Raw genomic sequence first — 15,612 nt, 5'->3', positions numbered from 1 at the left:
AGTGCCCAGCAAAGCACCTTGTACACAGTAGGTGTTTAATAAATATTAATTGCATTTAATATAAGACCTTCTTAGAGATAACAGATGAGGGTAAACTATTCGCATTAGAGCTTTAGCATGGATCTAACAATAGCTGGTAATGCAGCTGAGTTAAAGGAGAAAAGGTAGGAAATTCCCTTCAAAAGGTGGGAATGGCTCCTGTAGATAAAACCTATGCCAGAACTCACAGCAATAGAGTTCCTAGTACAGTGAGCAGGCATGGCGAACAGCCCATTGGCCATGGCAGTTAGCCACTGGAGCTTGCAGCAAGGATGGCAAAGAACCCAGCAATAAGAGAATATTCCAGTGTTGTGTAGGCAAAGTACAAGGCTTGTATTTCTACCAGTGACGAGCAACTGCTATATGTACCCAAAATATCAATGCTCTCCCCAGCAGAAAAGGTTAAAAAAGCGGGGGAAGGGCTGGAGAAATGCCTAAGTTATGTCTCGGTTATCAAAAAAGAATGGAAACACTCTTTGAAAAGAAAAAAAGACTAAAAGAAAAGAATATGAAGAAGCAGAAGGGAACCCTAATGTGCTCTGGGAAAGCAGAAGGATGTGAAAAGGAGAAAGAAGGGAAGAAGGAGAAAGGAAGTTTTGGAGCTATAGAAGAGGTAGGAGCTTCTCTGTATTTTTTTTTCAGAAAAAGTAATATCTTGTGCCCCAAGGAATGAAATACTATTGGGTGACAGGTCATAGGATAACAGATTTAGGATTCTTCTATTGTAACACCCTCCCTCCAGTAAGGAATGGTCAGAAGGAGGCAAGTAGTGGTAGCCAGAAACTCTTTGTTTAGGGATTCTGTTAAAACAACCTGATCCATACTTTGAAGAGGCATCTTCAAAGATGGAGACAGCTAAATGGTGCAGTGAATAGAGCTTTGGACCCTGAGTCAGGAAGACTTGAGTTCAGATATGAGTTCAGATACATAATAGCTGTGTGACCCTGGGCAAGTCACATCACTTCTGTCTGCCTCAGTTTCTTCATCTATAAAAGAGGATAATAATAATTATATTATATATGGATATACATATATCTATCTATGTGTGTATATACATATACATATATACATACACACACATGTACACATATAATAATATACCTGGGAGGTAGATGTCCCAGGATTATTGAGGGAGAAAGATATCAAATGAGATGGTATTTGGATAGCTCTTAGCACAGTGTCTGGTACATCGTGGGTGCTATATAAATATTTTATATTATTATTACAGGTAGATGGTACAACAGATAGAGCACTACGTCTGAGTTCAAATCTGACCTCAGACATTTACTAGCTATGTGACCCTGGGCAAGTCACTTAACCTCTATTTGCCTTAATCCACTGGAGAAGGAAATGGTGAACCACTCCAGTATCTTTGTCAAGAAAACTCCGCAGACCATGGGGTCACAAAGAGTCAGATGTTGTTGAAGAATTATTGTTGTCATGTGTGCTGTCTTCCTAGAGCACAGATCTGGGATTGACAAGAGTCCCTGACATTTGTCAGCTCTGATAATCATTACCTCCTGTTGGCTTGTTTCATGGTATAAATGATTCCTCCAGAAGGGATTTAGACAGCATTGCCAGGGAATAGGAAATCTTTGGCAAAAAAACTAAAGGGGTTTTTTCAAAATCTGGGGCATGTCCCTCTTGGGGGAAGGGGATATCTGGCAAGACCTTTTGGTGGAGGGGAAGGTACATGAAGAAATTGCATGTTTTTGAGCATAATTTCCTCATAAATAGGGATGGGGGGCTGGATCTGTGGTTTCATTAGAATAGGTAACATGGCTATACTTCAAGATTATTTTAGAGCTATCTTTTAGCTATATTTCTTTTTTTTCCTCTTTAGCTATATTTCAACAGAATTTTAGGGCTAGAAAGGACCTTAGTGATTAACTCATCCAGGACCCTTAGTGCCAATGTTACACATACAGTTAGTGCCGGACTTAGTATAGATTTCTTGCATAAATATACTCACTGTCTTCAGCAATAGAACAAAGTTCAAATGAAAATCCACAAAAGGGAGGCAGCTGGTAGAGGCTGAAGGGCAAAAGAATTGATAGGAGGTGAGTTCAAGCATAGGAAGTCTTTCCCCTTCCCCCTCTCCCCAATTCCTCCAGTTCCAGGTAATTTTGGCCTCGGGGCTTGCTAGGAGTAGGACGTGGTTCTCTTCCTCTGATTTTCTGAAGAAACTCTGACTGCAGGGGAGAAGAATCAACCAATATGCATTTTTTAAGCACCTACTATATACCAGACAGAAAGCTGGGTGCTGATTCTATAGGTACAAAGAAGGAAACTGCTATCAAGAAGCCAATACTCTACCAGGGTTTGGAAAGGGCTAGAAGTTCCAGATGGAAAGAAGGTGGTAGGTACTTTAGGCAGTCCTACCCTCAGGATGCCAATGCACCCTTCACACACACACACACACACACACACACACACACACACACACACACACACACACACACTTGTGGGCCTGGAGTCCACATTGTCCCCTCTTGACAGGAAAGTGCTAGGATGTAGCTCCAACTAGACCTTCCTTAGTGCTGGTCCACTGTGACCCTTTCTCCAACCTCCCAGTCCTGGCATTGAGGGGAGGGGTGAAGGAAGTTCCTGGGGCAGAGGTGGGGAGGAGTGACAAATAGCCACCCGCCCACATACTCATGACCCACCTTTCAGACCAACACTGAGAGACAGTCCCATTCCTTTCTCCCATATTTAGTCCTAGGTACTTTCTATATCCTGTCACAGATATTTACATGCTGTTGTGGGGATGGGCATCTTACTGCTTCACACAGTAAGTATCTGAGGCAGGATCTGAACTCAGGTCTTCCCAAATCCAGGCCCAATGCTCTATTCATAGTGGCCATCTAGCCACCTCTAGAAGATAAATATAGTCAGCAAAGGGACAAGCTAAAAATTTGAATACAATAAACTGAACTCCTTATTTTTCTCTAGTCCAACTTCTTACTTATTAGCCAGCATGGAACCTTTGGGATTCTTGATAAGAAATTGGTGTTTATTTCCCTTCAGCTTATTTCAGCACTATGAAGAGATTCTCAGTTAAAACTCGAGACCACTCTGAGCAGGAGGGGGCTATAGACCAATCTTCAGTAGCAGTCTGAGTGCTCCAGTATTCAGTAAGAAACTGCCAGGTGGGCTCAGATAACACTTGTTGTCCCTCCTTCAGACTGATCTGTAAAGCTAGGTTGAGTAGCAGTGAATTATGAAGCTGGAGGAGTCCATTCACAATGAAATTCCTTTATCTCCTTTAGCTGCTGCCTCTTCCTCCTCAATCTCCTCTGGATCCCTATAGAAGTAAAGATCAGGCACAACCTCTCAAGGATGCTCACAAGAAATGATGCCACACATAAACAAAGCTTCACCCACCAGCATCTACCACATCAGACCCAGGGTTGTGTGTGATGGCAATGCACCCATGTCAAAGTGGGGAGACTGTGTTACACACTTAAGTGGTTGGGGGTTTCCATCAAAGGCTAGTGATGAACCCTAGGATCAGTAACTACCAAGAGTGGAGACTCTGGAAAGCCGACCGGTCAGTGAAGGTGCAAGGTAGGAAATGTACCATATCAATAGGTGAGGGACACAGTCGGCAGCAACAAATATCAAAACAGCTTGCTTCAGCGTTCTTGGGTGAGATGGCATTCATGTCAGTTGGCTTTCCAATAGCATGACCTGCCAGGAGAAGATTTCCCCAAATTCCCTTCAGATTAATTATGTAGATGGTATCACTCCTTTTTAGGAATTCAAAGTTGATGCCACCCAAGTAGGTCCCTCCAGCATGGAATTTGAGAACATCCCCATCTTTTATGTACAACATAGAGCTCTGAACATTGTGAAAGTCTTCCTTTAAAATTACAATGGAAACTGAGTACAATGCCATTTGAGTCTCTATCCTGGGCAGTGTAGATCTTTTAAAGCTGAAATTTGGACCTTATCTTCTCCTAGCCTATCTCTGGAATCCTTTTCTGAATTTATTGTTTTGATTCTGATTTTGCCTCTTTATAATTCATTTACCCTTTCTGCCCAGTTCCAGACATTGACTTTTGTCATGTTCCTGATCCTCATCTCTTTCTTGTACTTCTGTTATGCTTTTCCCTACTTTCTAAGCAAGTGAGGGTTTAATAAGAACCACTAGCAAACTGCTGTTTGGTAGATTCTAAGTTGGGGCCAGTCAGCGATAGAGCCAGATGACTTAGAATTAAGAAAAAAGACACAAGAATGTTGAGATGACACTATACTACAGACCACCCAGACAAGAGAAAGGCAATGATAATGTGTCTATGGTGGGAAAACCATAAATCTGTCATGAAAGCAGAATACAGTAATGATGGAAGACAACTATGAACTAAATGAAAGCACAATTAGATTGGTTGGGAATTGGTTAAAAGACCCTTCCAACTCTAAGTTAGAGTGGGTGAGCTAGAGCAGGTCCAGAAAAAGGGAGTAAAATGACTGAAGAAACATTAGAACTACCAGCCAAGAACAAACTAAAACAATTCAGCTTGTTATTCTAGAGAATGGGACAAGGAATCCCATAATCTCGTCATCTCATCTAGACCAATCAACACCAGAACAAGTATCCCCAAAGTGCTTATCCAACCTTTGCTCAAACATCTCAAGTGAGGGGAAATACACTACTGTCTATGGCAGCCCTTTCCACTTTTGCATAGCTCTAATTTTTCAGAAATCTTTCTTTATATCAAGCCCAAACTTGCATTTCTGAAACTTCCATCCATTGTATCTAGGTTTGCTCTTTGACTTGAAGAAGTCTACCCCATCTTCCCTGGGATAGACCTTTGGCTACTTGAGGATTAATATCATATTCCTCCCGTACATTCTCTCCTTCAGGTTAAACATCAGTAGTTCTTTCAGCCAATCCTAGAATGACACGATCTCATAAGTTTTTACCACCTTGGTGACCATCCTCTCTCCAGCTTTTTGCTAAAACGAGGTGTCCAGAACTGAACAATATAGTTAAGATTTGGACTGCCTTGGGCAGAGTATGGCAGGACAACTATCTCCTTTATTCTGGGCACTTTTATTCTTTTACAGTAGTCTAAGATTGGCTTTGCTTTCTGGTCCTCTATGTCACACTGCTGATTAATAATGAGCATGTAGCTTGCCTCCTTCCCTCTTATTGTGCTCAGATGAATTGTTGTCTAGCTAGACCTCCTCTGTCTTGCCCTTGTAAAACTGAAGTTTTGGATCCAAATGTAACACTTTACATTTGTCTCTATTAAGTATCATATTTGATATAAGCCAATGTTCTAGCCTATTGATTTTGATCTGTAACATATCAGTTATCCCTTCAGCTTTGAGTCCTCTGCAAATTTATACCTTTTTAAAAATCATTTATAATAATATTAAATAATACAGAGCCAAATACGAATCTTGAGACACTCCTACTTTCATAGCCACATCAGTCTATTATCAGTTTTTTTGGTATAGTAATTCAGCTTTTCTGAATTACTATATCTCTTCATCTTTTCTTTAAGCATACCAAAAGATTTTATTTAAAACTTTGCTAAAATCTAGGACAACAGTATCTATTAGGACAACAGTATCTATTAGGACAACAGTATCCATAACATTCCCTAGACCTACTGATATAGTAAACCTGTTTTTAAAAATGATTTAATCTGGTGTGGTACGTTCTTGACATGCCATGATGGATCTTAGTAACCTTTTTTTTTTTTTAAAGATATTCACAACCGTCCCTTTAAAATTACATCTAGAATATTACCCGGAAAAAAAGTCAATCTCATTCTCCTGCGGTGTATAGATTTTACTTTGTTTTCTTTTGTTGCTTTTTAAAACCAGGTTTTTTTTTTCTTTTTCTAGTTCTGAAATATCCCTTTTATTCTTCATAAATTCTCAAAGATTACTGACAGTCTTTGCTTTGGGGCAGTTAGGTGATGCAATGAATAAAGTACCAGATCTAGAGCCAGACCTGAGTTCAAATCTGGCCCTAGACACTTATTAGCTGTGTGACCCTGAGTAAGTCACTCCACTGTTATTTGCCTCAATTTCCTCATCTGAAAAATGGGGATTATAATAATAATAGCACCCACCTCCCAGGGTTATTGGGAGGATCAAATGAAATAATAAATTTTAATGCATTTAGCACAGCGCTTAGCACAAAGTAAGTGCTATATAAATGTTACTCTTAGTATTAATAAGTACAAAGAATATTAACAGTAGTTCTGCAATTTCATAAGCTATTTGGGATGAGTTTATCTGGGCTTGGTAGTCTGGAATCACCAAGGGCAGCTAGATCTTCTTCTATTGTTTCTTTGTTCATTTGGAGCTGGAACTCCCTATCAGCTATTGTTTTTCTATCCAAGCATGAATTTTCTTGGCAGAGAAAACAGAAGAAATATAGAAATTGAGGAGTCCTATCTTCTCTCCAATGTCTATTGTCATCTTGTCCACTCAAAGCAATGGTTATATCCAAGGGTACGCTGGTAAATCTTTAACTGAAACACACACACACACATATACACACACTACACACTTTAATCTGAATTGTTAATATTTTCTCCATCCCTTTAAGTTCAAAGAAGCAATAAAAAAAAAATCAAGCCCAGATTTGTAGCCTTTGATGACTTCTGAGATAGAAATGTTCAGAATGAAGATTTAACAATAAGTTCTCACATGCAATTAGATCTAACTCCAGCACACCCCTGGCTCTATCTCTTTGATTCTCCTCTTCTCCAATATCACTTAGAAACCCATTTTTGAGGGGGAGAAAAAGGGGAGGAAAAGAACGGAGTAAAAAGTGTACAGCAGAGAACAAAAGGAAGCTTACAAGGAAGCAAAGGATGGACAGCTCTCAGCACAATGAGAGCCACATGTATTGTACAGTCTTTCTTGAAAAGGAACTTTCTTGCTATGTATTTTGAATCCTCTCATTTTCCCCAATGCCCATGACATATTTCTTCTCTTTTCTTATTTTGTATTTAAATTTTGATATTTAAGTTTGTAATATGTGTCTTTTTCTCTGATTGTGTATTTTTTTAGAAAAAGAGAAGAAATTCATTTTAAGGTTCTTTTCAACTATTTTTAGGTGTGTGTTGAGGAAAAAATGAGTTCAAAGTTTACAAAAAGAGGAATCAACATGGAAAAACATACCTGATGTGCAGTCAAGTAACTAGGGTTTGAGTTTTGCCTCAGTTGCTTCATAGACATATGACTCTCTGAGTCTGATATTCTTTTGGACACAATAATACCTACTGGGACATTGTTTGGAGCTGTAATTTTACTGACAAAAGGAGCTCCCAGTGAGAAATTTCTTTTATCAGTGAAGATTGGTACCTTCTCTACAGCTTAGCCTTTGATTGTTGCCTGGGGATGTCACATTAGGTGACTTTTCCAGTATCACACATCCAGTGCATATCAGAAGTAGCACTTTGAACTCAGCTTCTTCTGACTTTGAATTAGGTTCCCTATCCCCTATGACATGCTACCTCTCACAGGGTTGTTATACAAGGACCAAATGAGAGAGTTTGTTTTGTCAATTTCTAACAGTAACAAGACACTGCATCTCTCCCTCTTCATCTTTTCCTCCTGGCTTCTCTGACTTTCTTTAACTTCCAACTAAAACTCCACCACCTATAAGAAACCTTTCTTGATCCTCCTTAATGCTAGTGCCTTCCTTCTATTGATTATCTCCAATTTATCCTATACATAAAGTGTTTGTACTTAGTTGTTTGCCTGTTGTCTTCCCCACTGGATGGTCCTCTCCATGACAGCAGGGACTGTTTAACCTTTCTTTGTATCCCTAGCACTTAGCTCAGTGTCTGGCACAACAGTAAGGACTTAGTAGATGCTTGTCGGCTTTCTAGCCTCATCTTTGTCATTAACTTTCTGTGTGACCTGAATCAAGTCACTTATCTGGATTTTTTTTCTTCATTGGTTAAACAAGGATGATCATACATACTCCACCTACTTTGCAGGAGACTTGGGAGTATATGTTTAAATATTAGATATGAAACAAATAAAGATAAAATCTCTAAGCTGGAAAAGGTTGTAAAAAAACAGAATGTTAGAACATTACATCCAGAAGGAATGCTAGAACATAGGATATCAGAACGTGGAACATCGGAGCATTGAAATGGACCCCAGAGATCATATAGTCATTTTATAGATGGGGAAACTAAGACTTAGAGAGGTCAAATGATTGCCCAAGGTCACACAGTGACTGAATGGCAAAGCCAAAGCAAGGCTAGAACAAAGCTAATTTTAAGTTCAATGCTCTTTTCAGTATGCCATGATACCTAGCTTAGGCACATGAAATTCAATTAAATGTTTTCAGGAAGATTTTTTTGTGTATTTCCCACCAGTCACAGTGATTTTCTTTCTTTCCTAGGGTCTGTCCAAGCAAATTCACATTACTGATGATCTGACCTTGTAGCTACTCAACTGTCTTGGGCTGCATATGACTGGGTTGGGTCTCTAATCATAGGATCATAGAATTTACAGCTGAAAGGAAACTTAAAGGTATAAACTAGTTCAGTCCCTTAATTTTCCAGTTGCATTGTATATGGGAAAATTGAGGTTAAGTGACCCTCCTTATAAGTGCAAAGGGCTGGGATTTGAACCTAGGTTTTATAACTCTTAATCCAGTAACTTTACACTATATCACCCTGACTTCCTCGGTTGCTCTCCTGGGTATGTGACGCTGTCTCTCACTTGAAATGTCCACCTTGGAGCCCAGATGTAGCCAGACCTGAAGACTGAGGGAGCCCTGCAGAAATAGCTGGCACTTTCGAGCAGCTGCGCAGGGCAAAGGAGGGAGGATGGATTGGGGCTGGAGGCTGGGGGAAGAGGGGTGGGACTATTTGCCTTGACTTCATTTCCGGGGGGCCGGGAGCAGTATATAAGAAGAGGTGTGAGGAAGCTGCTGCTGCAGAGCTCCAGCTGGAGTGCTCAAAGACTGCAGGCTGACGGAAAAAGGCAAAAAAGACAAGCTAAGGCGTTGCCATCTCCCCCACCCCCACCGTTCTCGGGCAGGTTCTTTGCCCCCTGCCACCTCTTTTCTGTGAGAGCCAGGCAGGTTCCTCTCTTCCAATTGTGCAAAGCAGCTCAGAAATAGCAATAAATCTGTCTTCTTTTCTATCGTACTCCCCCTCCTCAGTCTGCCCAGAGTCTTTTGAACCCCTAGCACTTACCACTCCCAGGTCCCCAGGTCAACTCCAGGCCGATTTGCGATCCAGGACTCACCATGAGCTTTCCCGCCTTCCTCGTCCTTCTGGTCTTGGCTATGCAAGGTAAGCAATGAGATGGGACTGGGAGAGGATAGGATATGGGGGTGTGGGGGGGAGAGAGGAGAGGTTCAGGAGTCCCCAAGCAGTTCCACTGCCCAGGACCACAGGGAACTGGGGCGGCCTGACGCTATCTTACATCCTGGGTCTCTTCAGCACCGTGGACAGCGGCAGCGACTCTAAACCCTGTCTCTTGTCTCACTCTCCTCTTTCCCTTCTCTGAACTGGAGGCTGAGGTTCTACTTCAGATCTAGGATTAGGGTCTACTATTGCAAACGGACTCTGAGGGAAGTCTTCCCTGCTATCTTCCTGAGCTCTCCAGCAGGGTTTCCCCCTACTTCAACCTGGGCTCAGAGTCCGATGCTGGTCAAGGTCATTGACAGAGTTGGGGGAAGGGCTCAGGGAAATTTCAGTTGTTTCTCTCTTCGCTCTCCTTCTCTTCCTCATCTCTCTCCCCTATCTCTCTCTCCATCATCTCTCCCGATATTCTCCTTTCATCTTTCAATCTTCTTCTGTTTCTTTCTCTCTTCATCAGATCACCTCTCTTCTTTTCCTTATTTCACTCCACCATCACCCTCCTACTTCTCTTCCCCCTTTTTCTTGTATCCCTTCCCTTCTCCTTATTCACCCCTCCTCCATTCTAGGTAAACTGTTGACTTTGTTTCCCTGGCACCTGCCTCGAGGTCTCCTGAGCCATCTGGGAGCCCTCCCATATGTATCCAGGAGACCTGCATCAGGGCCGGGAACTATCCAACCACTAGAATGATTAATACTTTTCAAGACAACTCAATCTGTCTGGTCTGGGCAAAATGTTTATGAAAAACCCACTGCTCCCAATCTCCCTGAAAATCTACCTTTTGGAAAAGAGTACCTTAGTTATACTCAGCCGTTAGTTGTGAAATTAAGCCATTAGTTGTGAAATTAAGAGCCAGAGCTTGGGAAACCCTTCTGGGATCCACATCATGGGAGAAGTGAGCACCTGAATTGAGGGGTCTCTACCTGGGACTATTCTTACTTCCCAGGTAAAAGGAACAAGATTGTGTGGCATGAAACGGTCTCAGTAGAAATAAGCCCTTTTCTTTTTTTTCATTTTCCTTTCTTTTCTTTTTCAGTCATTGCACTCCCAGTGAACAGCCCAGCAAATAAAAGTGATACTAAGGTAAGGCACATAAGGGAACTCTGGATGCAACCTTGGGTGTGAAGCATAAAGTGGTTATCCAGATTTCTGAATAGCTAATGTAGTCAACCCATGGTAATTGGATTAGATAAAAGGAAAGCTGAAGGCTTCTTAAAATGAGAACTTTCCCCACTCAAATTACATGGTAAAGGAAAAGACTGGGGAGTTCTTTCTCCAGTTGGCTTAACACAAATCATATTGGCACATCTTGTGTGAATCCCAAGGCTCCCATTGATGTGAGTGTGTAGTTAAGCTATATCTGTGCCTGCTTTAGTCTGCATCCATCATATATAAAACTGAAATTGTTAAAGGTACAATGCTTCCAGTGCATTTAAACAACTGAAACTATTATACATGTAGTCTTGTCATAATTGTACGTGCAACTTAATGAACTACATGTACAATGAACTAGTACAATCCAAAATTGAACTCGTGCAGATGTACAGCTAAAACTAGACATTTGTACCATTATACTGGTGAACTTGTACAACTGAATTACTTGTATACGACTGGACTAAGATGCTTGTACGATTCCATTAGCATAGGTGGCCAGTGGACCCAGTACACCACTGACTGAGTCCATTTGCACACCTATTGTACACATGCTGTAGCTGGTGTATCCCTCTCTGAACATTAGCATTCCCCTCAGGATTTCTGTTCTACAATTTGAAGGGAGGACTGGGGAGAGGAAGGTGATTTTTCTAGAATAAATTCTCTGTAAGTTCATAAGATTATGGGTTTGGAGCTAGAAGGTAACTTCTACCCATCCCCTATTTAAGGAGATGATGAAACTAAAGGTCAGAGAGGTTAAAAGACTCAAGAGGTAGCAAGTGACAGAGCTTGAACCCGTATCCTCTGACTCCAAATCCAGCATCTTCCCCTTGTTCTGCTGAAACATGTTGTAAAATTAACTGCAAATAGTCCTTGCTCCCAGTCTATTTCTCACTCTGGTCTCTGAAATGCTCCACTGGGGCTCTACCTTCTTCACTCCCCAGAAAGGGAGGGTGATTAATACTTTTTTGGGATCATTCATCTTGCTACTTCTATGGATAAAACCCAATCTTGGGGTTATTGAACATTTGTGTCACTTTGTGGATATTAGTGTCAGAGTCCCACTTAAATTAGGAGATACAATTTCAGTGGAGCTGAGATATCCTTGAACAGACTCTGATTTCAGGAAACCACTGAAGTGCACTTCTCTGATAATGCTTTGGAGCAGTTTGAAATACATACTTGTATACATGGTTGTGAGTCAAAATCGAATCAGAGTTGAGTTTCCAAACTTCATCTCATTTGTGGCCTCAATTTAGGCCAGTATCAATCTCCATTAGTTGCTTCTTTCCATATTTAGTTGCTTTACAAAATGCTCCATTAGGGAATTATTTGAGGTAATAATAATAGTTGAGATTTATAATGGCACTTTAGGGGTACAAAACAATTTATGCATAGTAGTAACTTATTTGATCTTTATAGACACTGTGAAGTAGGTAACAAAAATACTGTTATCCCCATCCCCATACGGGCAAACTGAGAGGTTACATGGCTAATTCAAAGCAGAGCTGAAAATCGAATCAAGGTTTTCTGACTGCAGGCCCAGTGTCTTTTCAACATTATTTCTGCTTATAACAAGACAAAGATCACTGTCTCCAAATGTCCAAAAGATTTCCAAATCATTGCTCTCTCAAACTGCTTTATGGCTCCTGCTTTCACTTGCTTTTGATTGCTTCATTTGCAGTCTACTAATTTCCACCTCCTGTTGGCTTCCCCTTCTCTTCAAGAACTCCCTATTTATAGAAATATAGAAGGCTAGAATTTCATAGAACATATAGACTGTTAAAGTGGGAGAGGATTTAGAGATTATCTACATTAGGGGTCTACAATATATTTCAGGTTTGTGAACCTGGTTGGGGAAAAAATATATCTTTATTTTTACTAACCTCTCACTGAAATTTAACATTTACTCCAGTTTTTAAAAATATTATTCTGAGAAGGGGTTCATAGGTTTCACCAGACTGCCAAAGATATCTATGACATAAGTGAGTTTAGAATCCCTGCTTGAGAGAAAACCTTTTATGGATGAGAAAATGCATTTCAGAAAGACAAAAGGCTCTATGTGGCCAAGGACAGAGTTAGTAACAGAGCTGAGACTAGTACCCAGGTGTCCTGACTCAGAGTGTTGTCCCCCTTCCATTCTTTCTTCCCTGCCTATCCTATTATGACAAACTCTACTTTCTTGGAAATTGTCATCATCCACAAATACTTAGTAGATGCCCAAGGCACTAGCACTTGCAATGCAAAATAAATAGAATGCAAATGCATTGCAAAATAAAATAAAATGAGATCCTGCTTTCAGGGAGCTCCATAAAAAAGGGCACTGAGGGCCCTCTTTGACAATCACTTCCTGGAAAACAGACCACAGTCCTATAACCAGCTAAGCCAGCTAAGTCAGCCAGTCAATAACAGCTCCCTCGGCACCTATTATATGTGGGATACCTAGATACCTTGTAGGCTCTGGCTATGTGACAATACCATATTGAAGGCTGAAAATTGTATTCAACTGGTTGTATATGCATGCTTCCCCAGTCAGTGTGACCACTGTTTTCTCTGCCTGGCTGTGGATGTATCCTTACATCCCTTTAATCTCTCCTCTCTTCCCATCATTGTTGTTTAGAGAAGAGAGGTATCTCCTGCTCCCCCATTTAACAGATCAAGCTCTGATTACTGGAATGTCAGACTAAACCCCAGGAGACAGCTCATTTACCTTTGAGATCTGGCTCCTGAGCTATGATATGCCTAGAGATTCTGAATAGACAGTCTTATAGGAACAGATAATTCAGCTCATATTTCTATAGCATTACATGGATCATAAGAATATAGCTATCGAGCTTGAAGGGGCTTCAGAGGCCATCTGCTTCAAGCACCATCCCATTTTATAGATGAGGACACTGAAACTGAGAGAGGCTTAGTGAACCTGAGTCCTGTGACTCCAGAGTCAGTCACTGTAAGGGAAGGGAACACGCATTTGTAGAGCATCTACTATGTGTTTAAGAGGGTTACAAATATCTCATTTGATCCTCACAACAACCCTTCAAAGTGGGTGCTTTTATTCTCCCCATTTTACAGTTCAGGAAACTGAGGCAAACAGAACTTAAGTGAACTTGCCCAGGGTCATCCAGCTAGATTTGAACTCAGGTCTTCCTGACTCCAGGGTCTGCCCTCTAACCATTGCATTATCAAGCTGTCATAAAGTGAATTATTTTCAACTACCCTAAGAGAGTGATAGTACAAGTAGTGTTATCTCCCTATTATAAATGAAGGAACTGAGATAAAAAGAGATTAAGTAACATGCTTAAGGTATAAGTGTAGGGGTTGGGGATCAGATCCAAGTGTTCTGACTCCCCAGTTCAGTAAGCATCATCATCATCTTACAATAAGTAGCATTTATAGAGTACTTCAAGGCTTGCAAACTTTACAAATATCTCGATTTACCCCCACAGCAACCCTAGAAGTTCGACGCTATTATTATTTCTGTTTCACAGATGACAAAGCGGAAGGAAGTTAAGTGACTTTCCCAGGGTTACACAACTAATAAGTGTCTGAGGCCAGATTTGAACTTGGGTCTTCCTAACTCCAGGTCCAGTGTTCTATCCACTATGCCAGCTAGCTGCCTCTTTTTGTTATACCCCACAGCTGTCAAAGTCATTTGTCTCTATGATACCCTGCTGCCTCTGATACCGGATGCCGGTTCCATGGCGATTGAGTGAATGTTGGATAATTGCTTAGATTTGGAATTGGGAAAGACCTCACAGATCATGTAGCCAAATCCCTTCATTTTGCATAAAAGGAAACTGAGGCCCAGTGAGTTAATACCTTGTCCAAGGTCATAGCAATAGAAAATGGCAGACATGGGATTTGAATTGGAGGTCTCCAAGTCTGCAGTCTGTCCTCCTTCCACTGCATTTTACTGCCTTTCACATATTATGATGTCTCCTCGTAGGTTCATCAATTGAACCTATTAATATTAGTGATTCTTTTCAGCTTTGAGAAAATGTGTACTTAGACACTGGGAACAGGAGACAATCTGAAAACAACTGGGAGGTACTTTATGGATCATCCAGTCCTACTCTCTCTTTTTACAGAGCAGGGAACTGAGGCTCAGAGAACAGAAATGACTTTCCCAGAAAGTCACCATCAGTAAATGGAAGAACTAGGGCTTGAATTCAGGTCTTTTGGCTCCTGGTGCACTGTTCTTTCCATTAAATCTTACTGCCACCATGGTTCAGGATGGGAACCACTGGTTCCTCATGGTTTTCCATATGCCTGAGTTTTTACTCTCTTTGAAATCTAGAAGAACTGAATTTAACTTACTACTTCCCATGATTCTGTCAGGGTTGAGTGGTCCATCTCAATGAGCAAGTGAGAATCTCAGAGGTGAGCCTTTGTTTCTAACTTTGTTGGAAGTCCTGGGTCCAGCATTGCCTAATTTGGAGAGCCAGCACGTGAATCTAAATCCAAGAGTATCATCCGACAGCACCATCAATGTCTCATGGGCCTGACCTGCAAAATGACTGACAGCAAATGAGTTCCCTCTCCCAGGAAGAAGCAGTCAGAATCATAGTCTCTTCAGATTGGAAGGGATGCCCGCGTCCAGTCCCGTCTACAACATCCTCAGTGAGGGGTCAAAGAGCCTTGGTTGAATCCTGTGATAATAGGGGACACACTATCTCCCAATGCCGCCAGCTCCACTCTGAAATAACTCTGATTATTAGGAGGGCTTTTCTAAAACGTGTTTCTCAGTGACTTGTGCCCATTGTTCCTAGTCTCCTTCCAATGGAGAATTCTGAGGCCTGAGAAAGGTAAAGAATATTCAGAGCACCCGAGGGTATCTTTCATTTTTATTTAGTCTGTTCACTCAGCACTGGGCTGTTAGGATTAGATTTCTCTTCTGGAATTGTGCCAGCTTCCACGGTAGAGTCTCAGCACTTTGAATTTAGTGGTACTGCCAAAAAAAAAAAAAAAAAAGCATTGTGGTACAGAGCTTTTGGAGTTGGAGAACCTAGGTGTGGATTCTGTCTCTTACTGTATGACCTTGGGCAAGGCATTTAACTTCCCTAG

At 41.1% G+C, this 15,612-nt stretch overlaps 2 protein-coding genes across 3 annotated transcripts in view; one reads left to right on the top strand and one right to left on the bottom strand.

Moving 5' to 3' along the window:
* Window positions 1-15,612, bottom strand: part of ITPK1 (inositol-tetrakisphosphate 1-kinase) — a 416,475-nt gene that overhangs the window by 71,856 nt on the left and 329,007 nt on the right. The window lies entirely within an intron of this gene.
* CHGA (chromogranin A) overlaps window positions 9,243-15,612 on the top strand; it is a 25,752-nt gene continuing 19,382 nt past the window's right edge. For both annotated transcript variants that reach the window (XM_072624302.1, XM_072624301.1), the window contains exons 1-2: window positions 9,243-9,326; window positions 10,433-10,479. In XM_072624302.1, the coding sequence (XP_072480403.1) occupies window positions 9,281-9,326; window positions 10,433-10,479 (93 nt within the window). In that variant the 5' untranslated portion in view covers window positions 9,243-9,280. The remainder of the gene's footprint in view (window positions 9,327-10,432; window positions 10,480-15,612) is intronic.

The sequence above is a fragment of the Notamacropus eugenii genome, chromosome 7 (assembly GCF_028372415.1).
Source record: "Notamacropus eugenii isolate mMacEug1 chromosome 7, mMacEug1.pri_v2, whole genome shotgun sequence".
In the NCBI taxonomy this organism is placed as follows: domain Eukaryota; kingdom Metazoa; phylum Chordata; class Mammalia; order Diprotodontia; family Macropodidae; genus Notamacropus; species Notamacropus eugenii.
Note: the sequence above shows the minus strand (reverse complement) of the source record. Positions and strands in the feature narration are given on the sequence as shown.